Consider the following 26574-nt stretch of genomic DNA (forward strand, 5'->3'; position numbering starts at 1 on the left):
ATCTTGAAATATTTTTGACTGTGAATGTGAACAACCAAGTCGCAAAATTTTGTGGGTTCAAGGTACGAGTAGTTTAGTGCACCCAAAAAAAAAAGTGAGCTAACCAATGGATCGGGTCTAGCAGCACAGCACGACCTTAAATTATTTAGTATTTAGTTATTTACCCTAAGTTTAGCCAGGAAAAAAGAAAAAAAAAAAAAAAAGAGTGTAGAGACTAAAGTAACAATGACAAATGCAGCGATTTGAAAATTGATAGTCAAATTTTCAGTCTTTCTAACACCAGAAAATAAATAAATAAATGAGAAAAGATCTTCCCTTTCATTTTCCGATCAATCATATTTCAAAATTCCACAAAAATATTTTGGAACCATACAATAAGTTGGTGGTTTGTATAACCCCAACTAATCCTTCTTCTATCTTCTCTCTAAATAATTGTTCAAGGTTATTTTTCTGGGATTTTCTTCTTTTTCTTTCAGGTTGCATTATTAATTTCACAGGCAATCATATTTGCCTTAGAAAAGGTAACTTTATTGATTTATTTTTTGTTGTTTATTTTTATTTTGTGAATAATTTTTGCCATTTTTTTTTATTGCTTTAACTTTTACCATATACTCAATTTGAAATATATATTCTTGACTTAGAATTATTTGCTATTTTCCTCATTACCCATGCTTTGATTTATTTAGAATTATTTGCCATTTTCTTAATTTCCTTAATTACCCATGTTTTGATTTATGCCTTAAATTTCATGTTAAAGTTGTAGTCTTTAGTAATTTTTATTACTGTATAAGTTTTGCTTTGGGTGGAGTAAAATCTATACAATGATATATGTATTGTGGGTGCAAATAAAATGGAATGGAAGTAGGAGTTTCTAAATGCCTGTCTTTATGAGTGACTAATTTTGAGATAATCATACACTCTAAGGACTATGTAATATGTATAACTGTATAACAACTATAATCTAGAATTATAAATTATTGTGAATATCATGGTTGAAAGCTTGATTATGTCATGAATTCCTAAATTACTCCCTCTGGCCTCTGTTACTTTTTAATCTTTCCATTTTGACCATTTTTATCGGATGAATTTTTTACTTATACTAAGCGTCTTTGTCCTTAGGGATATATATATATATATATATATATATATATATATATGTATGAAAAAACATTTTAACTATACTAATGTTACTTATTGTAATATGGAAGCACTGGAGTTTTCACAGGAAAGTGGCTACCTGTTTTATAGAAAATATATCTGATATTTGCTTGATGTAAGAAAATTGTAGAGCAGCTACTGTGCATTTTGGGTTCTGAATTTAGTCTGAGATGATTCAATTACTCCAGGTCAATCTTAACCAGTAAGATAAGGCTTTGATATGAAGTTCATTTTAGTCGAATCATTTGTGGAGATGCTGGAAACAGCATGAATCAATGTTAGATGATGATGAATCTGTGTCAGTTTTAGGATTGTCTTTAAGGATTAAACTTATTAAATCTCATTGAAACACAACTATATCTAATGGTGGAATTCGTTGTTATATTTAGGGGTCCAGAGAGTTTCTGGTTTTAAAAGAATAGCAGCAACTTATGAAGACATCCCATGTTGGTCATGCTTAATGAGTGCCTAGGAAAATGAACATCTTAATTTTTGGTTCCAAGCAAAAAAGTCTTTTTTCCTAATAAACGTGATTGCTGCTGTTAAAACATGGTGTTTACATGTATGCTGCTTACCTAACTTATTGTCCCATGATACTCCTGTGTGAGAGATTGATGGTGTTCGATGCAGCCATACCTTTAGATACTAGTCACGAGCTGGGTTGATAGCCCTTACAATTTTGTAAGGTCAGAACCAGGAATAGTAAATGTATGATTCAGTAATTTTCCCTTGTGACTCATGGCTTGCTTTAGTGGAATCATTCCCGAAGTGTAGAGACATGGATTTTAAAGAGATGTCATTATCTACATAACTATATGATTCAAGGTTTTCTATGTGAGCAAATAGTACTAGTTTAGCTAGGTCTAGCAGGATAAATCTACAGAACTGAATAGAGTTACAGCAAACATAAAACCTTGGTCTGAGATCTGCTGTGATTGACTTAGCACACAACTTACACTATAAGTAGTGCCTATGAAGAGAAGCACTACTTCAGTTGCAAAAGGCTTCAGCAGGTGATAAAAGATAACTTTTCTTGGAAGAATTATTTTAACAGAATACACCGTTTATAACGGAGTTGGACAATGCTCTGTATTCCAGTTGTTTGGTGGATAGGGAGCCTTGCCATCCCATAGACCCCTGGCTTTGATGACTTTTTCCCTAAAGCATGATCTGGCATTAAGGTGATTGCTGGATCTCATAAGGATACAGACCTAAAATTTGAACATTACTTTGTTAATAATCAGAGAAATTCTGAGTGATTCTTAACTTATTCTAGGAATTACTCGATGTATCATTGATCTACTCACCATAATAACACCTACATGAAGTGAGGACTCTAAGAAACAAACCTATGAACTTTTGTGAACTTTAAGGACTTTAAGAAACTATTAGTGGATGTGGTTTTAAAACACTTTTGGTCTTGGATTGGCAATTTGCAGCTTGAAGACATATCATGGTTCAACCATGCTGACGGTGCATGCTGGGGGAGCTATTGGAAACTGCTTGAGTTACGTGGATAGTAATATATTACAGGAATTCGGCCTTCCTAAGACTGCAAATGTCATACCATTGCTCAGTCCTCTAAGCTGTCCTAGTCAATCAAGTCTTTCCAATACCGAAGGTCTGCGCAAATGCTTTCTTTCCAGACAAGGGTATGTACGATTGAAAGGCTGCTCTCTCTCTCAGGACACTCTTCCCAAGAGGTGGCTGGTATGCATAGTTATTTCTAATTTAACAATCTGGCTTTGATTGTTGACATACATACATATTTATGTATCACTTCTTGCAGTGCCGGTCTTCAGATCCAACTTCATCCGATGATGAATATCGTTCATCAACAAATATTGCTATCAGCTTATTTAGACGGTACAGAACTGTGATTGATCGTGGTGGCATTGATAATTTAAAGGTTAGGAATTCCTTTTAACTTGTATATTTCTTCTACTTACATTGCTATACTATATTCATTTTATATTCCTTTTATGCTTTTATGTAATAGGAATTCATTGAAGCTGGGGTGAATGCATATGCATTAGGATGCACTGATGAAGGTTTGAGGAAAGAGCTGGCAAATATGAAGGAATCTGGAGTTACAATAGAATCAATGGAAAATTATGGAGGAAGTACCAGTCTGAAGTCTAAAATATTATCTGAGGAAGTGAGTTGTGCGTACCATTGCACCTTGAACTGCTATATGCATCTTTTAATGAGTGATTGATGAATTCTGTTGTATTTTGGAATCCTGTGATTTTGCTTTAGAAGATTAGAACCTTTTTTTACTGGCTTCTGTGGTTTATATGGTGCTACTATACATCTAGACCCCTTAAACAGGTGGACGAGGTTAGTTATGGTTTAGTTAGTGTGTGGTTTGGATCAATTGCAAGCCTAATCAAATAATTTCCATCTGAAATTGATTGGGCAGGACCCAAAGTTTTCAATATAAGGTTGCTTCATGTCAGTTTGAGCGATTAGTAAGATTTTTAAAACCTCTTGTACAAGCGCCTATTATGTTACCGTTTCTTTGCTTAAACTTTTTTTCTTTTTTTTTTTTTTTTTTTTTTTGTGAAACCTCTTCACCATTTCTCTGCTTAAACTTGTGTACAGTTTACACTAATTCTAAAATTAGAAAATTAACTGCCTTAGGTATTTCAACGCTTTAACTACCTCTCACCCATTTGCTCAATGCAAAGTGTAAAATTATCTTATATGGTAATTAGTGTACCGACTACCAAGCCTATGAAATTAGCTTGGCCCTATCTTTAAACTCAAACACAGAACACTTTGGTGCTTTGGGCTTCACCTCCTACTTTTTGAGTTGTTTAGCAATGATCAAATATAGGCCCTGTCATTAGGACTTAATTTGTTTCTATCTCAAAAGTTATTATTCTCTGATCTATATGTTTTCCTTTGTGTGTTTTGTTGACATTAAGATGCTCAAAACTCTGTTATCTGATTATAAGTGACCAGTAGCCTTGCTGCCCACCTCTTGCCTAAAAGGCGAATTTTTCTCTCGACATCTTGCTCATATTGTATTTTTGAGCTGGGATTTGTTGACTAGTGCTCTTTTTTTGTGCTTATTTAATGCAGGTTGATGAGTGTATTCTTTGGTTGAGCATTATATTCATCACCATCTTGTGTACACCACAACCAACAGTTGTTAGATGGTCTGCTTCACCTCCAGTTTCTGAAGATGTATTACACCTGTGGAAAGGCTTTTGTGCAATCATTGCAAATGCATATTATATGAGGGGAATGGCTTGGTAAGTGATATCTTTTATCATCTATTTTAAAGATTAACTATTTATCATGTTGAGTTGTTGCGTACAATGTAGTTGGGTTTGCCTAATACATTTTCTCCTCTTCCTTAGTCCACAATCTCCACTGATCTTATTGTGTTCTGAAGAATGATTTCATATGCTGAGGAAACTTTGCCTATCTTGGCACTCTTTTCCCGGTCAATACATCCATTGAACTTTTCATCTTCCTTGTGAATTCAATGTCGGTATACCTTTTCTTTTTTCCTTTTCCTTCTATAGAAAAATAGCGAAAATGTTATGTGGTTTGTGGTGTACCTCAAACTCCTCAAAGTAGCTCTTCTTCTTCTATACAGCGTTGCTTTAAAAAGATTTTTGCTGTAACATAGATCCAGGAGGCCAAGCTACTTATTTGAAACTGTTCTTTTAAACTAAAGTGCTAAACTATCCCATATTAATTGACCGTGGGATTTATGGCTTTTTTTGGTTGCCTTCCAAAGGAGTGAATATTGTCTCAAGTTACTATACCATCCATGTTATAGAAAATCTTTTTGAAGAAAACTTGCTCCCCAAATTCCCCAGTAATTGGATTCTCAGTTACTGAAGAAGTGAAGAGAATCCCTATTCATCCGAAAAGGTGAAGATCTTAGCAAACATATCTTTGTCAAATGTTGTATAAACTCCCTTTGCTATTCATTGGGCCTAACTTGTTAAAAAATAAAAAATAGTTTCATTTTAGTAATGTTGCATATTCGTATAGTATGTGCTATTCTCCTATTTTATACAAGTTTTTTACTGAGGCTCCTTTTCTCATGACTGAAAGGCTCCCTGTCAAGACTCTTCAATTAGAGCAGATGGCAGTGGCGGGGCATGCTGAGGAACCTTCTGTTGTTGCAAGTAGAATGCGTTTGGTATTCAGTACCCTTGAGGTGAGGAACCTTGTGTTTGTGTCATGACATTTTCTGTTGTGAGCTTTTGCTAGAAAGCATACGAGTATATAACATGCAGAAGTTGTATGAACTATTTTTGGTGGTAGGATTTTTTATGGAAAGGGCATGATTCATTTAAGTTCAATGTGATAGTCAACACATCAGAAACAGTCTGTCTCATAAAATCTCTAGAATTTGCTGATCTCATTTTGCGCTTATATATATCTTCTTGATCTGAGAATATGATTACTCGTAACATGAAAGGTTTAGAGCTAGTGGCTATGGCTATGGGGGTAGTAAAGGTTTAACCGTTTAAGTGAGGAGCCTGATAGTGATGAACCCCACCTTTCTCCTTCAGTTTAGAGACTTTTGAGGACTCTTTTAGGTTTAAGCTTGCTTTTCTCAATAAAAATAATGTCCAGAGAATTCTGTCTATTGCGATTTTATGTTAATTCTTAGCTCAAGTGCTGGTTAATGCAGGTGGTTAGTCCACAGTGGCCTCAGGCATAACTCTACCTCAATTTTGAAGGTTAAAGATCTTAGTTATCTGTTCATAGTGGCAAAATTGCAGTTGTAAATCATATAGTATATGTATCATGTTGCTCTATAGTGTACGCTTCAAAGAACCCTTTATCGATCTTTATTAAATTTTGTTTTCTTTTTCAATTGCTTTTTGAGTAATTCAGCACTTTATGGGGGATGAATATATCACTAGTTTTAAACAAGGGAACAAAATTCGACAATCTGCTATCTGCTGATCATAAACAAGCAAAAATCTAAAGTTTTGAGAAGCTTATAAGGCGGCTCATATTGTAGCTCATCTCCACCCAATTATACTCTACTAGAGTTTGTGTTGGATGTGGTTTTTGTGTTGTTGAAGATACTATACCGGACTTTTGTCTTGCTGTTGACTAAAGTTAAGTCTCGTGGCATGCTATATATGCATAATCTAAACTAAATTGAGAAAAGTATTTTGAGAAATGTCGATTTAGGCTTTTATTATTCTTGAATTTTATCAATATAATACTGATATTGATGTTCTACATATGGAAGAATAATTCTTCAATTGATTTTCTTCATCTGCTTGTACTTTATACTAACTAGTTGTGACAATTAACCTATTAATAAATCGCAAATAGAAAAATGTGATAGTATAATATTGTTACATAGATACTCAGTGCTTGTGATTTTCAACATTGATATTAGTATCTAAACGTTTATTAGCACCTACACCCATCCCAAATCCAAATCCCATACCCATACCAAATCCCATGCCTATTCCTTGGCTGCCACCAAAATTTTTTCCACCACCATGACCCAAACCAGCATTGCCTCCACTAGTACCACCCGCCCCAAAACCCCTACCTTCTCCTTGACCATACCCTTGACCATTACCTCCACTTCCACCACCTTCACCGCCTCCTCCACCTTCGCCACCACCTATTCCAAAACCTGCACCAAAGCCAAAACCATGACCGAATCCTCTCCCCGAGCCCAAACCGCTACCACTACCACCTCCACCTCCTGCGCCTTCACCACCACCAAAGCTATTTACTCCACCTCCTACACCATATCCACTACCGTGACCAAAACCTTCTCCAAAACCACCAGTTTCTCCTCCAACACCCCCTCCTCCACCTCCACCGCCACTACCGCCGCCTCCACTTGAGCTGCCAAATCCACCACCTGCACCTTCTCCATGTCCTTCACCATGACTTAAACCTTGTGAAAAACTACCACCACCACCACCCCCTCCAAAACCACCACCTACACCTCCAACTCCACCACCTACACCTGCTCCTTCTCCATGCCCTTCTGCATGAACGCCTAAATAATGCGATGATGATCCTCCTCCGCCTCCACCTCCGCCCCCACCACCAACTCCAGTAGAACCACCACTTGTGTGTGCAAAACCAGCACCAAAACCTTCTCCATGCCCTTCACTATGTCCACCTAAACCTTCTACTGAGCCACCTCCTTGTCCACCGCCACCTCCGCCAACTGCATTACTGCTTGTGTCTCCAATACCAGCACCAAAACCTTGTCCATGTCCTTCTGCATGTCCACCTAACCCTTCTGCTGAACCTCCTCCTCCACCACCTCCCCCTGCTGCACCACTAGTCGTGACTCCAATTCCGGCACCGACACCTTCTCCATGGCCTTCCGCATGACCACCTAATCCTTCTGTTGAACCTCCTCCTCCTCCACCCCCACCACCTCCTATTGTACCACCTTTTGTAACTCCAATGCCGGCACCAATACCTTCTCCATGACCTTCAGCATGTCCACCTAACCCTTCTGTTGAACCTTCTCCTCCTCCACCACCACCTCCTCCAGCTACACCCCTACTTGTGATTCCAGCACCAAGACCTTGACCATGACCTTCAGCATGTGCACCTAATCCTTCTACTATTGCTCCTCCATTGCCTCCTCCGCCTCCTCCTACATCACCTCCAACTGTACTTCCAACTCCAGCACCGGCACCACTTCCATGCCCTTCAACATGACCATCTATTCCTTCAGTTGAACCACCACCTTCTCCTCCTCCACCTCCACCTCCACCTCCACCAATTGTATTGCCACTTGTGTCTCCAATTCCAGCACCAGCGCCTTCTCCATGACCCTCCCCATGACCATTTTTTCCTTCGGCCGAACCACCACCTTCTCCTCCTCCACCTCCACTAATAATACCGCTGGTTGTTTCTCCACCACCAGCACCTTCTTCATGACCTTCTGCATGGCCTGAACTTTCTATTGAACCACTACCACTGCCCCCTCCACCACCACCACCACTATTAATAGTCTTTTGAACACTATAACCAACATTGCCACCTCCAAATCCAAACCCTTGCCCTAAAGCTGGGCCGCTACTTACTTCCCTATTCTTACCTCCTCCTCCACCTTCGCTATCGTCACCACCACCTCCTTGTCCACTACCAACTCCAAAGCTACTACCATGCCTCCCCCCACCCCCAAATGCATTGTTAAAGAAGCTTCCGCAACCTCTCCATCGATATGCACAATGACCAAAGAATCCACCACCATCTTCTTCGTCACCATGAATTGTATTACTTAAAGAGGTAAGTGTTATCATGAGAAGAAGTGCAATGGAATAGAGAGCTTTGGCAGACAAAGCCATGTCTCTTAATGGGACTAATATGTATGTAAGTGATAATATGATTAGATTCTCTTTGTAGTAATTATCTCCCACTTTGTTTGATAGATATGATTTTTTGCTCTAGGTTTCCGTACTTTATATACACATGTCAAGTGTCTCAAGTTTCAATAAACAAATACCATTTATTCAATCATTGATTTGATTAGATTTAAGTAGACATTCCTTTTGATATTCTTATACAACATTGGTCAATTCTATGAGTTGCCTAGTCTAACCACTATATCACTATGGGTATAATGCTATAAAATTCTAGTAATTTCTTGTTTTATTCTTTAATTAAGTAGACAATTCTTATAATATTATTCTTTATACAACATTTGATAGATATGATCGTAGTTTCTTGTTTATTCTTTATAATTAATCTTTGTTCCGCTTCAGGGACTTTTTTAGTGGTTGCATTAAGTTGAAACTTTTTTTGGAGGTCACTTGTTCGACTTGGCTTATATAAATTAGTTTTTATTTTATTAATTTTTTTTTTATTTATTTTTTTTTTTTTGAGAAAGTTATTCATAGTATAATTAGTTTTAACCAATAAGTTAAAAATTTATTTAAATAAAATTTGTTAACTTTAACAAAAATAAGTGTAAATGTTATTTTTCAACAAAAATACAAGAGAAATTTGATGAAAATAAGTTGAGTAGAACAAAGTCTTACTTTCATAATACCAATTGAGATATATATACTCAATTTAACAAAGAATCATTGCCTAGATCTCAAATATCTCACGTCGAACCATATATGGCTCACTTATTTGTTAACCCTTTCTTTGAGTTATTACTAATTACTATTTGACATTTGACACCTAATATCTCCTATATATTCGGAGATAATAATAATGTGAATTGATATAATTGGAGAAAAGCCGGAGAAAAAAATTGGCGGGTTTTTTTTTTTAATCATAGGCAATTATCGTTGCTTATTATTTGTTTGTCTTATCAATCAATCTACCAATTCAAGGTTAATATAATATTTTGTGTACGATATACTTATAACCTACTCAGATTAATCAACAACCTCTCCTCCTAAAGGAGAAAGATAAACTAACTATGACACAATGATGGGTTGATCACACTGTTACTCTCTTTACGTACATAAGAACATGAACATAAGTATACACTCACTGTACAACGGGTACAAGGTTCAACCAAGACAACTTTTTGGCATGTGTATTCAAAAGTCACAAACAAGTGTGTAAAGAAATAACCAAATGGTTAGTTGGTTATACCATTTACAAGGTACCACCGATTGTATTGTATAAAGAAAATAACCATGTACAAATCCTTATAAGTGTTTAGACTGCTGTTTACCAAAATCGAATACACATATATTAATATATAATAAGTTAATAACATACAATTAGATATATATATAATGAATGAAATGTATAATGTGAACTTACATTAGTTCTCAATGTCAACACTAGTACTGTCAGCAATTGTTTGTGCTACAACATGATGTACACACTTGATTTTTAGTCAAATGTTAAAATTTTCTTCACTAGAAAACCAACATTAATTTCTTGCCTAGCATATATTTCCACTTAATTATTTTATATGTTTTATAGCTAATAATAGTAGCATAATGCATAATCAGGTAAACTTTTTAATTATTTATATTATAAAGGTAAAGCAAAAATATAGGTGTTTTTTTAATTAATATGCATACTATATTTCTGATGAAACAAGAAATGGTGGAGTGGGTGACCATATCTTCATGAAATTCCTTCGAAGCAAAGACCAATTGGACCATCTTAGTAACAGCTACCAAGGATTTGAGCAAATGTCAAAGTCTATATCTAAATACACCTAAAAGCTATAAATTTTTTTCCTAATTATTTTACACTAGATGAATATACGAAAGTAGATTAAAAATATATATATAGGAATGTCCTTTCAAATAAACTTTAAATTATGAATATTATCTCATTGTTCGCAATTAATCAAAGTTCATCAAAAAAACAAAAGTTCAAAACACCTAGATCTCTCATATTTCCAAATATTTAAGATATGTAACATCCCTTAGTTAAATGCTCTTTGTTTTTCTTCGAATCTAATTAAAAAAACTACTCCATATATATGCAAGTACATAACAAACAAACAAACAAAAAAACACTAAACAGAAATAAAACGTGGCAAAACCACTCCTACAATGTCTTCATGTAAGATACGTCCTAACTCAATAGGAGGGAATTAAATCAACTCAATTTTGTTGTTTTGAATGACACCTTGATTTGCTAGCCAATCCGCTGCTCTGTTTAAGTCTTGTATATTTAAGTCTTTTTGTAAAATATCTCCCACATTTGCACCCATTTTTATAAGAAGCCCTCAACTTTAAAGCTTAGCTTAGAGTATAATTTGGGTGACAATATTACTATTTTAATCAATAATTAATTTCATCTTTTAATTTGAGTCATCGCTTTAAAACCGCTCATACTTAGCAATCATATCATTTGCATTTACATATGCTTTTTCAAACTCGGAAATGCTTTCTCAACCTCAGTGAAATAAATGAGGCTTTGTTCTTCTTATTTAAGGCTCCACTATTACCTTTTTTTTAAATAAAATAAAATAATTTCTCAAAAAAAAAAAAAATAAATAAAATAAAATAAAAATAAAAAATCAACGTTTTAAGCAATCAGACATACTGAATTTATGGATTCAATTTGTAAAAATGAGGTGAAGTAAACAAAGCCTTAGTCAAATCACAATAATATTGCTTTCATAATTGTTGTGTTTAATGAGCTTTACCGTTTACAGGATAATAATAATTAGGGTTAACTCATAAAATGGTGCAAACATGGATATTTTGTCTCAAAAAAATGAAAATAAATAAATAAATAAAAATTAAATCTAAAGCACTTTTAATAACTTGCATTGGCAGGCGTACATATCCAAATAGTGGGTCACATTGTAATTTTGTCTTGCTTAATAGACATTGGAAGACAGCATACACTGCACAAATTGTGTATGATTTGTGTTGTTAGAAATTGGAAGAGAAAGAACTTATTAATAACAAACACATTCCATTGGTAGTAAGCCCATGTGCTTGTTTGAAACTAGCTAAATATGCTTTTTCATTATTAAATTTTTGGGTTTTTGTTTGTATTTTTCCTTTTTTTGCTTTTCTACAATTTTTCACTCATATTTTAATTTCTTATACAATTTTGTCTCTGTCTCACAATTAATACATTACTTTTATCAGATTTTATGATAAAAAATAATAGACTACATTATTTTGAACTACATTATTATGTTTTCAAAATAATGTAGTAACAATCTTTTAATTATTTGGCATTCAAAGATAGAATTGACTATAATATATATTTCATAATCTAATTTAACATCTCTTGGTCTTAAATATTTGTTAATTAAGTACAAATTACTTTTTTTTCCCCAACAAACGTTAGTCACTCTCACGTATTAATAATTCAATTAGAAAGATAAAATTAAACGATAACAAAGTTATATTTTAACTAATTGTTGAATGAAACATAAATATAGATCAAAATAAATTGTCTAAAGCTGCATACATATTGGATAAGATGGAGTACAACAAGTTTTATAAATTTGCACACTCTAGCTTGTCTCAAATCCATTCCCTTGTTATATATACTGTATGTTAATATGAAGCTGGCCAAATTAGTAATATGACAACAAAATCATGGCGAATGTAGTATTAAGGCTAAAGACCTTTGTCGAGCAAAATTAGTAGCTAGATTAGGGATACGTTTTTCAAAGTTTTATCAAATTTCACTAATTTAAATCTCTTACAATTCCTAAGGCAATTGGACTAGTGGGAGTTGGTACTAGATTTGGAAGAACTTGAACTAAAGTGAACCCAATATTGTTACCTTTTTGGCATCAAAACATTATTCTAAAAATAACAACCTTTCTTTTTGTCATAATATATCAAGATCAAAGTTTATGTTATTATGTTATTGACCAAGTTATAGCTGATTTGGTCTAGCTTATCGTTGCTTCCACACATGCATGCAGGTCCACTACCTTTGTGCTACCCATAACTCCAATATAATCAACCTAATGTTTATTGACTTTGAAGCTAGATACAAGATAAGATCAATGTTGTCAAAAATGAGTCATTTTTTTGTTGTAATTACATAATGTATGTTCTAGAAAGATCAATTTAAATTTGTGCAAGTACCAAGAATCTCAATTTTGATGTGCATTTAGTGGAATTCCTTGTCTTTATAGAAATCAAACTTATGCTTGTATCATTGTATGTATGTATATATTAGTGCAATGTTATGTAATCATACAATAATTCGCAAGACATGCAAGGGGCCGGGGAAGGTTCTAGCTTAATTGGGCCTAAGCTTTAATTTGTCAAATATCTCTCGAATCATTAGGGGATACTATTATATATCCATCAATTTATCGCAAAATATGTGTTAATTAAAACGTTTTTAATGGTAAACTAAAATGTCCCTTTTAGGGCTTGTTCAACTTTCCTAAACTGAACTGTTTATGAGAGAAGGAAATTAGAAAATGAATTGAACTGATTGGAGCTGAACTGAACTGAAATTAAGCTGAACAGAACATGCCCTTAGACGTTTGTTTGTGATGCATCTCAATTAATGTAATACCAAAACAACTTCTAAGCTCCATTTCCTTGCAATTCATCTATTGCACTATACTGTAGTACCTACTTCCTCCGTTCATTTTTACTTGACCCGCTTTCACTTTTACACTGTTCACCACCCCTTCTTTGACTGTGTTTTGTAAATAATATATAAGGAAAAATATATTCATGTTGGATCTTTTTGAATTTGTCTCAATAGCTACTATCATAATATATAACTTGTTAATTTTTACTTGTGTAGAATTAAAGTTCTTAATCGTTAAAGTTTTGCATTGGCAAGCGTGATAAAATAAATAGGTCAAGTAAAAAAGAAAAAAGGAAGTATATGTTACACGATGATTACTCTAGTGTACTACAGTACAATAAGCTAGGCAGCCTTCCGGCCGCCCTATACCCATATTTGATTTTCGCAAGTAGGTACCAGCTTAAGAGTCACGTGAAAAACTTACATGTACTCTATTTGGCTTATGGGGTGTTTGGTAGTTAGAGGTTTGGAAGAGAGTTTTGGGATGAAAAAGCTCTTTTTCAAAAAGCTCATATTAAGAGCTTTTTGGAAGAGCTTAAGCTTTTTGGTTATTTTATTTCTGAAACCGCTAACAACTAACTGAAAATAGTATAGTGCACCCGGAAAGAACATCAGACATATTTTAAGGAACGTGCTAGTGTTTTAAAAAGAACATACCTGTATTTGACAAAAGAACATATTTATATTTGACAAGAACATGACATTACAAAGAACATAAAGTTTTTTTACAAAAAGAACATGTTATTTTTCATGGTTACTCGGGTGGTTGAACGTATTTGAAAAAGAACATTATATTTGACAAAAAAGAACATGTTTGTGTTTGACAAAGATAGAGGTGATCATTGGGCGGGTCGGGTCAAGGTTAAAAAATCAGCTCACTTTCGGGTCAGGCCGGGTTTTAGGCCGAAGTTTTTGAGCCCAAACCCGCCCATAATGGTCCAGTCGTGCGGGCTTTCGTGTCGAGTCAAAAAAATCAATCAAAATGCATAAAAATGCATTCCCAAACCCGCCCAAAAAACTAAATTTACGAGCCGGATCCAACTCGATTTGGGATGCGAAAAATTCTGCCCACAATTCGTCCAAAATCGGGCCGAGCCGATCTAACTTTGATTACCTCTAGCCAAAGAACATAAAGTATTTACAAAAAGAACATGATAATACATTAAAGAACATGTTCTTTTTCCTCGTTACTCGGGTGATTGTTTTTTTTTTTTAATGTACATACATTAAAGAACATATAGTTAAAACTCAACGAACATTATAATCATATTATGCTCACGTTCTTTATAAATATCTATAATGTTCTTTTGTTCGCCCATGTTCTTTTAATTATACCTAATGTTCTTTCCGGGTGCACCATGCGCATGGTGCACCCGGGTGCACCAACCACATATTAAACAACTAACTGCTACTTACCAAACAGTTTTACACAAACAGCTAATATAATCACTTAGTCAAATTAACTATCACAATCAGCTAGTCAAATCAGCTAACTCAATCAGCTAACCTCTGACTGCTAACAGCTAACTCCCAAACAAGACTTTAATTTATCTGTTGAAATTATACTCCGTGTATCAACCTATGTTCTAGCTAAACTTATACCGGTACAAATATTCCTTACTTACGTAGTAATCAATTCTTTTTTTTTTTTTGACGAGTACGTAGTAATCAATTCAAAGTCGATAAGTTTTAGGATGAAACCTTCTTTAAACATATAAATGATCTAAACGCTTCTCCTTTTTTTCTTGGATAGTAGTCAAATTCCATTTTCGTTTTCTCTAAAATTTGTATTCTGACCGACCAAAAAGTTTATCTAATTTACATAGTAATCTTTATTTTTCTCCTGTAAAGCTATGTAGTTGGAATTTAACAATAATTGATGATACAGCTTAAGATCCGCTTTACAATGAAATATAGTCTAAATAAAAATCATAATTTTGATCTGTATTAATTTCAAATTAGTAGATTTCCCCACCAAAAAATGTCGCATGCAAAGCTTTATATTTATTCTTTCAAATGGCAAATATCCCAGAAATATGGATCTCATTAACAACCAACAAATCGCCGCGGCTATTTATTAATTAATATAATTAACTAAGAATTATACCAAAAGTATGTTAAACTAAACCATATTATATGAATTATTTTAGGATTATCATTAATTGTTGAGATAATTAGGAGCTAAGTAGAACATGCATACATGTTCTGCAGCTGTTTCTTCACTAATTAACATGCAAAAAGTAATATAGAGTATGCAATTTATTTCCTTAATTTTTTCTCCATAAAGTGTTGTCCAATTTTTTTTTTTATTAGGATAAAGAATACGATCTTAGGGTTTGTTCACTTCAGCTTAATGTCAATGCAATTCAGTTCATTTCAGCTTCAATCAGTTCAATTCAGCTCACTTCAGTTTAGCTCCTAATTTCCTTCTCTCATAAAATATTCATTTCAGCTCTATTCAGTTCAGTTCAGTTCAGCTATAATCAGTTTAGTTCAGTTCAGTTCAGTAAATGTAAACATACCCTTAGTTCGATTTACATTGTAATTATGATTATTATTTTAATCATAGGGTTTGTTCACTTCAGCTTAATGTCAATGCAATTCAGTTCATTTCAGCTTCAATCAGTTCAATTCAGCTCAATTCAGTTTAGCTCCTAATTTCCTTCTCTCATAAAATATTCATTTCAGCTCTATTCAGTTCAGTTCAGTTCAGCTATAATCAGTTTAGTTCAGTTCAGTTCAGTAAATGCAAACATACCCTTAGTTCGATTTACATTGTAATTATGATTATTATTTTAATCAAAGGATTATTTTATAAAAGTCAAACATATAAATCCCACATGGAACCCCAACTTAGTTAATCTGTATGCATGGAGAAATATCTAGCTCTCTTGAAGCATGCATGTTATGCTAACTAATGCAAAGTAAACCACTTGTATAGCACTCATATATATATATATATTAGTATACCTTTTGAATTTCATTCGAGAAACTGCTCCCTTTGTTTCATTTTATTTGTCTACATATAAATTGATCGATTATTCAATTCCATATATATATATATATATATATATATATATATATATATATATAAAGTGAGATATGGACGATGAGTCTTCAACGCTACATATACATGCATGAAAAATATATTAAGATGCAATCTTATTATACAACTCGATGTATTATTTTAACATGTTGCCAATTCAATAAAAATTTGGAAGAAATGCTAACTAAAAAAAAAAAAACAAAAATTAAAATAAAAAAAATAAAAAAAACAAAACAAAAATAAGGCGCATAATCTACATACATTGATACATGTTTATATCGCTCATATAACACATTAAAAAGTGACCGAGTGCACAACTTACATTAGTAGAAACATACTTATAGCTTTAGTTTACTTGGAAATAATGCAGATGATTTAACTGCAACAAAGACGCAACAATAATCATAATTCAAATGACCTAGTGGGCACTAAATCAATATTGGGAACATAGTTAACCCATAGACTAATAAGCTTAATTAGAAAACACAATAATAGTAAATGTACTGAAGTTAATAATTACTAGCAACATTTGCCAATAACTTTAGTTAATATAGATGAGAATATTTAGCCTAGGGGATGATTCCACTTCCAAGCCCTCCACCACCACCCGCAGCACCACCACCAAGACCACCATCTGCACCACCAACACCACCGCCAAACCCTCCTCCGGCTCCACCCCCACGTCCAAGCCCTATTCCACCTCCAAACACGCTACCAACGCCCAATCCTGCATGACCAAGTCCTATCCCTAAACCGAGGCCTCCTCCTGTCCCGATTCCTAGTCCACCACCACCAGGTTGGAGAGGCTCACTAGGAAGGAAGGTTTTTTGCTCATCAAGTCCACCAACGAGCTTCCTAGCATCAATGGTGGTGCAAACAAGGGCACTCATGAGTACTAAAATAGCAATTTTGCTAGCCATATTTTTTCTTACAATATAGTAATATATATGTTAACCTAAATGGATGTTATACATTTTAAGTCCAAATAAGGGGATATATATAGATGTATAGGTATGTACGTATTAAATTTTTAGGGCAACTAGATGAAGCAATTTTAATTGACAAATTAAAGCACCAATTTTTTTTTTCTCCAAGTCATTTTATGCCCGTGCTACCTTTGTTCTACTAAATATGGTAAGAATATATTGTGTTACACCATATATATGCTTTGAAAACTACATATAACCAATTTTTTTTCCAACTTTAACAGTCATTTATCCTTTTTCATAGTAATATTTATGGTCGGAATTATTTCTTTGTACCATCGACAAGAGTTGTAGTACACCGACATTAATTTTGTTAGGTTTGTACTCAACAAAAACATCGTGAATACTACAATTATGCATTTCCATTCATAGTAAAGGAATATATGACATAGTGAGCGGTTGGAATTGAAGAGAATCACTTGATTCCTGTTTTCTCTTTGTGGATAAATCGAAGTGCGCGTGGATGGGTTAGTTGCTACTTGCTAGCTAGATGTATATTGAAGTATGGGCGTCACCTAACTCCGTTGGTTAGAGCCTATGGAGTATATAGAATCAAATCTCAGCTATATCATTGCGTTTTGTTATTTTCTCTACTCTATAAAAAACCTAACAACTTTACTGACAATACGAAACAAGTTACTCGTTTAATGTGGTTTGACTGTTTGAGTTTAATTTCAAGACACTAATTTAGAGAAGAATTTTCTTAGAAGCTACAAACCATTCTACGTACTTTCAACATGCATGCTTACAAAATTATTATGATGTTCTAATATATATATATATATATATATATATCTTAATTAGTTAAACATGACTTTCACAAAACTAGCTAGCTAAGAAAGTGTAAGGTCTAGGGAAACATCTTGAACAGCAGCTGCCATAATCCTACATGTTGAGTTCCAATCTAAATCAATTTCAGTATTCAAGTTTTGATCATCATCTGTTGCTAACGTCAACGACAACGATAACGACGATGATGAAGACGTACATCCAGACGCTTCACCTTGGTTGTAGCCATCCTGCCCAAAAAAAAAAAAAAAAAGGTTAAATAATGATTATTGGGCATTTATATTAGAAAAAGATCCAGCAAACTTATATTGGAGTCTTTAGCCCACAACAAATGGGCCTGACTTAAGATGTATAGACAAGTGGGCCATCTTCTTCACTAATAATCATATGTACTTCGAAAAATACCATAAGTTCATATTACGTTATCAATTACATTATATCACTAATAATCTAATACATTGGTCCATTATTTAGCTTATCTACATCAAATAATATCCCTTGGATGTATGTTATAATCGATAATGCAGACAAGATTCAAAGCTAAAATTCTACAAATGTAAGATTCAATAATTTTACCAGTTAAGCTAGCTTAGCTAACATATAGAGTATATAGATATACGAAAAAATTGCAATACTTACAAGATAAGGGCGACGTTTGAGGAAATCTTGGACGTATAAGTAGGGATGTGAACGTTGTAGCGTGTCACCTTGCTTATAAGTTGTAGCTATGTCTTGTGGAGATGTTACCATGGAATAACAACTGATAGGAATATTTTCATGGGGTGAAAAATTATCATGAACAAGTATGTTTTGATCAAGCAAGGCCTTAAACTTAGGTATTTTAGTTTGTCTCCGGTGAAATGGGCGTGAAGAAGTGAATTGAACGTTTTCTTGCATAATTATTGTACTCATATTTGCATCTTCAATTATATCTGTCAAACAAAATTCAAAGTAACAAACAAATCAAACAAAAACAAACATTTAGTTAAATAATCTAGTTTAGTAAAATAAATATTTTTGGTTTTCACCAAAAAAATAAATAAATAAATATATATATATATATATATATATATATATATATATATATATATATATATATATATATATATATATATATATATATATTTCTAAATTCCTAAACCTTTCCACTAATAGTATATTCAATTTTTTAAATTCCTAAACATTCATTAATTTTATTATATATCCGTCATACTTAGCTTCGTGCTCAATAAGCTTATTCATGTTTAATTGGGTTTTACCATCATAATCAACGTCGTATTAGTATGTAAGAAACTAGATTATGGCTCGAGCGATGGCCCGGATATTGAAATTACCTTAAGTTTAAATACTTGTAGATATTACTATGTATAATTGCTTAATGGGTATTGGATATAGAAAAATGGCATCCAAGAAAACAACCATTAGTATATATGGATTGATTTATTTCTTACAAATTAAGTTGTAGTTTAATGTGCAATTATTTAAAAGTTACATTCTACATGTTTAATACGAAGGTTATTACATAAATGAAGAGTTTTGAGTGATGATACATAAGGTAACACGTAAGCATGAACATAACGTTAATATTGAGGGAACAGTGACACATGACGATAGTATGTTGTCCCTTTGTGTTTTAATAATATTATAGATATGTAAGGACATAATAAAAAAAATAAACTCAACTCTAAATAAGAAATCCTATTGATGTATAAATGAAGTGACAAAGATGATAATATAGAAAATTTATTTGGTATATTTATTTTCCCTTACATTTACATCTTTCTTAGTTGTTTTTGATGCAAAGGTGGGACATCTTTCTTAATTGTTGTTAAGTGTTATTAAGTACTCCGTAGTTTTCTTCCATAATTTGGTGTCAAATTTATATAATAAGCCCTAGATGATAAAATCATTAGATTTATGGCATATTTTGGAAATTACAAAGTTAGCCATTAAAAGAGGAACTGTCGTAGTAGTTTGAAATTAATTCTTCAATTCTTTACTTGGTAATTTCTATTCTATTATTCTATGTTCAATACACGTGAAATTAAACCAAAGTCACACGAATTTGGCTGTTTTTGAGCATATATTTTTGTGCAATTTAAAGTGAAAATAAAATTCCACAACTTGATTTCATGAAAATTCCAAGGCCGAAAATATCGGATTCTAATTACTTTTATTACAAGGAATATTTGAACAAAAAAACATTCCTCTCGTGTAAGAAAATTTGTCGTATGTATGACCTTACGTAGGACTCTTTCATTAAAATAAGTAGAGACTATAGACGTATGAATAGTTGTAACAAAATGTTTGAAAATTATATACTTCGTATAATATAAATACATAATGTAATATTGACATTGCTTAATTTATTTTTTAAGCCTACCTACAAAAATATTATGGATTTATGGCATAATACTTTTTTGAATGTATGGCACCTGTCTTCTTTGATTTTTTTTTTTTTTTTTTTTTTCTATATGTAGTAGTAGTTTTTGTAAGTACATTTTAGTTGAAGACTTTTGTTGATTACATGTATTTTTCTTCAAAATGAAATGATAAACATTCATATACAATATTTAAACCTTTTTCATTATTATTACAACAACAAAAAAAAAAAAAAAAAAAACAAAAAAAAAAAAAAAAAAAACAAAAAACTTCGTTCTTCTTCGGGACATTCGCCATCATATTCGATACTCAATCTTAGGTTATGTTCCCTTCAGTGTTCATTTAATTTATGTCCAGGCCACTTTATTGTAATTAATTAAAATAAGTTTTATTAGTGGTTGTTTACTTGTTTAGTTTGAAAAGAATAGGAAACTTATTTAATTAATAGTCTGATCCACTCTATAGTTACGTGCTTAAAATATAATTAGTAGACCTAATGTGTACTATCCAATCATTATTTTAATCTCTTTCATATTTATTGTTCAATATGTATGACGATTACCTTGCCAACATAGGAGATATCATATAGAAAATATTTACCTCTAATAATTTGCTCTTGCTTCATGCTTCTATACATCTGTTTTACAAATATAGAACGTGAATAAATTAAAATTATAGAAGACATGAAAACTATAAACAAATAAAATTATGAATCTTTTACCAAAATGGCTAATTTTAATTGATTGATTAAATAGAGTACCTGAAGATGACTCTTCACATGAGATAGACTTATGCCTTTCACCCCCATTATTTGCAGAATCATTTTCGGAGTAGCCCCTAATAAAAACATAATTATGTTTATCAGAAAAGAAAATCATAACTAACTAAGAAAAAGTACCTTTCGGATTACTTTTTTTTTTTTTTTTTTTTTTTTTTTTTGAGAGAACCTTTCTGATCACTTTAAAGTACCTTAGACTAAATGACTTGATTAAAATGTGACATCTTAGAGTAAAGTCTGATTAAATAAAAGATATAATTGACATAGATTCGGCTAACTATTTGATGAATAAGAATATACTTGTATACTACTCGATCAGATGTGTGTATTGAGCTAACGTGGCTGTTAAATTTTGGGAGGTGTTTGTTATCTCTAAAATAAACTATTATATATATAACATGTTCTTATTAAGGGTGCATGGGTACTTTGATCTAGGGGAATGGTTCCTAGCTAATACTCGTAACAAAATACTTTCTTTCTCTAAATAATTGTCACTTCAAAATTTTTATGCGCGGCCCTCAAAAAAAAAAAAAAAAAAATTATGCGCGAGTTTATCTATTAATTTTATTTCTAAACACATACAAGTATTTATATTGATAAATGAAAATTTATAAGAGGTATATATAAATTGAAGTACTATACTTTCAAAATGCTTTGGAAAAAACACTTATTCATGAGCACTACACCAAAAAAGAAGTAAAAGTAACATATACGAGAAAAAAGAAATCATGCAACATAATTAATGAGCAAGAAAAGTGATTATCTGTACTAGTATATATAAGAAATTTTAAAGCTTGTAATTAATTTAATTAAGGCTTACTATCTTCACCACCGAGTCTTTCAACAGCACGAACAAAGCAGTGATGAAGGTCACCCGTCCAACGAAGTCGTGGCGCGTTCGATCTCACGTACGGTCTAACACCTCTAGATTTCCCTTTCATCTCCATCATATACTATTCTTAATTTCTTTTTGTTGAAAAGAATAGAAGAGAAATAATAAAATGGTGACCTATATATGAAGAATGGAACAAATTAAAAGAGAATAAATACATTTACTAGTGACTATAAAATGAGAAGGGGAAGAAAGATAGGCTGTTTTTATGCCTTGTCTTTATACTAAAGCCTTGGCTTCTAGCTTGCGCACATAATGGTCAGTTATGTGTTTTTTGGGTTATTTTTTAGTTGCACCCCTTTAACTTTTACATTGTTAATTCATATTACTTCTATAAAATATTATAATTTAATAACTAATTTGCATAGAGTAAATAATAACAAAATATATATGTAATCATGTTAGATAGTTTCAACTTAAACTTTTAAAATATCAATTTTTCAAAAATATGATTCATTGTTGATAATAAAAATATTTGTTGAATATATGCACAATAAACATGGATATAAAAGAGGTAGGTACAACTTATATGAAAAATGGATAAATTCTTGAAATGCATAATATTCCTCACAGAATTTTAGACTTTATTTGTGAATGTTCAGTTTAGTTTTCATGATACCGTAGAAAAAAGTGGGATTGGTAATTATAAAGACAGTGAATTTTGAATTTCTGTAGGTTATCATACACATGCGGACAATTGATGACAACATGCATGCATAGTCCTTGCTCCTCCGTTGGAGGATTTGTTACAAGTAAACTTATTACTCCGTATTTATAAGGTTTTTTGTTTTCAACATAATAACCTCACTATTACTTATTTATAGTACAGCACTATAAACAACCTATGCATCAACGAACAATTTAATGTATGATCCCCGACCCGGTTGATCAGCCTGATTAACCAATTCTTGTTAATCAGCTGCATTTGTGGGCCCCACTTGCCAGACAAATTGACGGAGATTCATAAGACGTTATCTTTAATTTAAGTCTCATTTTTTTTTTACAATTTTTTTTTTTGTTTTTAACTCATCTTCTCCAATCTTCCACCGGCAGCGAGCACCACCATAGCCACCATCTGGTCCACCACCATCACATCGACTACCATCGAAACCCCATCACAGCCACCACCATCACATCGACTACCATCTGAAACCCATCACAGACACCACCATCTCTCCTCTTTCCGCCGATCAAACCCACAAAGGCCTTCTACATCCTCATTTTCTTCCCGTCGTCCTCCTCTTCTTCCTCAACAATGGCCGCTTCGCGGCGAATCAAAAAGACACCCTACTAGAAAAGAGTGTAAATTAGGGCCATATCAACCCCTAAGGGAAAACCTTTCATTCGTAGCAGCATTTTGAACTACCATAGGTGGTGGTGGTGTAGAGGAAAAAGTGGGAATTTGGGTTCTGGTTTCTGGCGTGGAGGAAGAACTGGGATTCTGACTTTATTGTTTTGGTTTCTGGCGTGAAGGATGGGAACGAGTTAACGAGCGTGCGTTTGCCAAGCTATTTGTGCATTGACAAGAGTACCCTTACTATTATGCATGAAAAGACAAAATTAACCCCTGATTTACGCAAGTTGTAAATCAGCCTGATGAACAAGAATTTCCTCCCAAGGAGTATAGGAGTATAGGACCCCAAAATCCCAAATTATATATTGAAAATATGGAATAACTCTTACGGCCTTTTCTGTTCAGCTTAATTTCAGTTCACTTTTGTTCAATTAAATTCAGCTCCAATCAGGTTTCAATTTCCTTCTCTCATAAACAATTCATTTTAGCTCAGTTCAGTTCAACCCCAATAGATTCAGTTCAGTTCAATTGTTTTCAGTAAATTGGAATAGGCCCTTAGTCTCTTAACTGTCACAACAGAAGAAACCTAAAATAGCCATATAATTGAATGAACTCGTCATTATTAATTAGGATATTGTAGACCAATTCCGAATCCAAAATTTTGGATTATAATTTCGGAAAATTTTTAAGTTCTCAAGGTCTGAAGAAATAGAGGACAAAGTGCACCCCTGGCCCTTGGGTCCATCTGCTTTTCTCTTAAGTTACAAATTTAGCTAGTTAAAGCCACCACTGCTTTTATATATATGATAAACGAGTCATACACGGTTCCAAACATTACCATATGTCCTTGGATACATCCCTTATCATCGTTGGACTTTTTGACATAAGGTCCAAATATCTTCGAAAATAGTCCGATTTAGTATGTTATAGCCTTCAAAATTAATTTTAAGAGTGCATTATTGAACCTAGGTTAGGCATCAAGGTGCTTCTTAGGGAGGTTTACTTGATGTCTAAAACTATCTTACTCATGCCTTGGCCTACAACCCTTAAGGGTGTCTATAAGCACACAATAAGTGCAATGACATATCGATCAGATCCAGTGTGGGTTTCAATGTCTATAAGAATATTATTGGTTGGCAAAATTGCTTCCTCTCCATGAATGGTTATTATATAGTGAAAGTTTCGGAAGAAAACAATGGGACCTGTCCTTTTTAGTGGGCTAAACACTAATCTCAATCCAAGTGATGACTGGGCCGAGGGAAACCTGCAGAGCAAACTCACATAAACTGGCCTCGGGGGTTGTGTCGAGGAAGGCCCCTTCGATGCCGAAGACAATACAGTGTATAGAGAGAGAAAGCTATGCAAGAGTATTAATTGCTTGAGGCTTAATGTGAATGAATGTAGAGTGAGAAGATTGATGACTTTTATACCTTTGCACAATAGGGGAAATGGGCCTTGAGCCAAGTGGGCTTGCCAATTTGATTGACTTGACATGACTTGGGAGAGTTGAACCTTTGACCTTGGGCTGGATAATTGAATCATTTGTGAACCGGCCCAATTAGAGTAAATTGGACCCAAACAACTTGTCCCCCAGACCCGATTTGGAAGCATGACGGGTTGGGTTTTGACTTGCAAAATGGAGGGAATTGAAGTAAATGATTTAATTAAAAATTTTGAATTAGGCATTTATTAGTGAATAATTAACGGCTGATTTGATGAGAGTGATTAAGGAAGTCGGAGGGTTTAGTGGGAAGTTAATTTGGAGAAGTGTGCTTAACGGTTGCTTTGGAGTGAGTTAGTGAGGGCTTTAGTGGCGCGGACTCCCAGAATTCCTTTTTTGGAAAGATTTAAGCCACTCATCCCGCTCTTTCTCCTTATTTTTTTTTTATAAAATTAAACCACATTTAATCTTCACGAAACACCACTGTTAACCTATTTGCGTTCTTCACTTATTCTCTGAGATTTGGAACCCAAAACAAAAATTTGGTACTTCGAACTTGTAGATCGGCAAATTCCGCTCCTAATTAAGGTAATTTTCTCCGAAGTTTCTTCGGTTTTCTTTGAAAACTAGAGTACCCTTGTTTTTCAAGTTTATCTCCTTTTTTCCGATTTTCTCAAATTTCTGGCGACGAAAATGGCCCAAGATCGAGGGAAGAGACCTATGAACTCTGACGTTGAAAAAAGACTCTTTTGCCCGTCCTTTGACGTAATCGGCCGCTGGAGGCAATGCTGCCAATGACTGGCCGTAATCCTCACCAAATTGAGAAGGGTGAGTCTTCCTCTAGTAGGGGTGTTGCGATGCCTATCTCGGTTGTGCCTCTAAATTCAGCGTTGCCCCGAGGTTTAGGGGGAGCTAGTACTTATGGTAGAGCCGCGAATTCGACGAGCGAACCTTGGGATTTGTCCCCCGGAGCAAGTGAGTGAGGGGATGCCCAAGCCAATTATGGGCTGATGACCACCTGTCCTTAGCCTTGGTGGGTGAATAATGATGTCGCTTATCGGTTTGTCGAGCAAATCGAGATTTTTTTTATGGCATTCTTGAGGTAGATGGGTACTAGTGCCGAATGCCTACTGCCGAGGATCGAATTCATCGTCCTCCCCCAGGTTATATCGGAGTGTATACTCTCGTTAATTGCAGGGGGGACTTCGATATCCTCCGCACCCTTTCATTGTTCAGGTGCTGAACGCTGACAATATTTCTCTATGTCAGCTGATCCATGTACCTTCAGAAGGATAGAGATAGTAAATTAATGATGGGTCATGAATGAGCATCGGAGTCTTCAAATTTGTCTCGCCTCCGACCATGATGATGCGCCACTTGGTTGAAACAAAAAAAAGAAGAAAAATTGAAACGTTTAGTGATAGTGTGGATGAGCCGTGAAAGGAACCAGGAAGTTCAATTTGTGAGAAAAAAAAATGAGGGAAAACAAATTGGATAGTTCAATTTGTGAGGAAAAAAAAAAATTGGATCTCAAACCCTAGAGCTGTGATACCAATTGGGAATGAATTGTAAAATTCCTCCGACCTTTGATATTTCAGTTAAAAGTATTTATACAACCTATTAGTAGAGAGCCAGGTAAACACATTAATTACAAAAATAAACTAGCTGTACACAATTAGAAAAAATACTTCTCAGGAAAAAAAATTAGGAAAAATACTAATCTCTTGAACTTCCTATAATTACCCACACCAACTCTTCCCACTGCACCACAATTACTCACCTTCAATCTCTCTCACAACACCACCAAAATCAAATTAGATAGT

At 33.8% G+C, this 26574-nt stretch overlaps 3 protein-coding genes across 3 annotated transcripts; 1 reads left to right on the forward strand and 2 right to left on the reverse strand.

The window, feature by feature from the left end:
• Positions 1-329: 329 nt before the first annotated feature.
• On the forward strand, positions 330-6007 carry LOC145612240 (uncharacterized). The gene is made up of 7 exons (XM_081667616.1): positions 330-521; positions 2598-2868; positions 2948-3067; positions 3158-3316; positions 4246-4418; positions 5236-5341; positions 5822-6007. The coding sequence occupies exons 2-7, from the start codon at positions 2623-2625 to the stop codon at positions 5849-5851; spliced, it is 834 nt and encodes a 277-aa protein (XP_081523742.1). The 5' UTR covers positions 330-521; positions 2598-2622; the 3' UTR covers positions 5852-6007.
• Positions 6008-16483: 10476 nt separating this feature from the next.
• LOC145612344 (uncharacterized) lies at positions 16484-17144 on the reverse strand. Its single transcript, XM_081667716.1, has one exon. The coding sequence runs from the start codon at positions 17107-17109 to the stop codon at positions 16759-16761; it is 351 nt and encodes a 116-aa protein (XP_081523842.1). The 5' UTR covers positions 17110-17144; the 3' UTR covers positions 16484-16758.
• An 864-nt stretch (positions 17145-18008) lies between these two features.
• LOC145610897 (uncharacterized) lies at positions 18009-22065 on the reverse strand. The gene is made up of 5 exons (XM_081666159.1): positions 21945-22065; positions 21107-21183; positions 20947-20983; positions 18604-18896; positions 18009-18209 (listed from the first exon to the last, which is right to left on the reverse strand). Exons 1-5 carry the CDS (start codon positions 22063-22065, stop codon positions 18009-18011), a joined length of 729 nt encoding a protein of 242 aa, XP_081522285.1.
• Between the last annotated feature and the right edge of the window lie 4509 nt (positions 22066-26574).

This window comes from Chenopodium album, chromosome 24, assembly GCF_948465745.1.
Source record: "Chenopodium album chromosome 24, dcCheAlbu1.1, whole genome shotgun sequence".
NCBI lineage: Eukaryota > Viridiplantae > Streptophyta > Magnoliopsida > Caryophyllales > Amaranthaceae > Chenopodium > Chenopodium album.

What these genes read in the sequence shown, in the direction of transcription:
- LOC145610897 (XM_081666159.1), bottom strand. Translation starts at nt 22,065, where the DNA reads ATGAAAGGGAAATCTAGAGGTGTTAGACCGTACGTGAGATCGAACGCG. An exon ending in GCAAGAGCAAATTATTAGAG is followed by an intron (nt 18,897 to 20,946) that starts GTAAATATTTTC and finishes TTTGTTTGACAG; the next exon opens with ATATAATTGAAGATGCAAAT. An exon ending in TCAAACGTCGCCCTTATCTT is followed by an intron (nt 18,210 to 18,603) that starts GTAAGTATTGCA and finishes AACCTTTTTTTT; the next exon opens with TTTTTTTTTGGGCAGGATGG.
- LOC145612344 (XM_081667716.1), bottom strand. Translation starts at nt 17,109, where the DNA reads ATGGCTAGCAAAATTGCTATTTTAGTACTCATGAGTGCCCTTGTTTGC.
- LOC145612240 (XM_081667616.1), top strand. Translation starts at nt 2,623, where the DNA reads ATGCTGACGGTGCATGCTGGGGGAGCTATTGGAAACTGCTTGAGTTAC. An exon ending in GTGGCATTGATAATTTAAAG is followed by an intron (nt 3,068 to 3,157) that starts GTTAGGAATTCC and finishes TTTATGTAATAG; the next exon opens with GAATTCATTGAAGCTGGGGT. An exon ending in TATATGAGGGGAATGGCTTG is followed by an intron (nt 4,419 to 5,235) that starts GTAAGTGATATC and finishes CATGACTGAAAG; the next exon opens with GCTCCCTGTCAAGACTCTTC.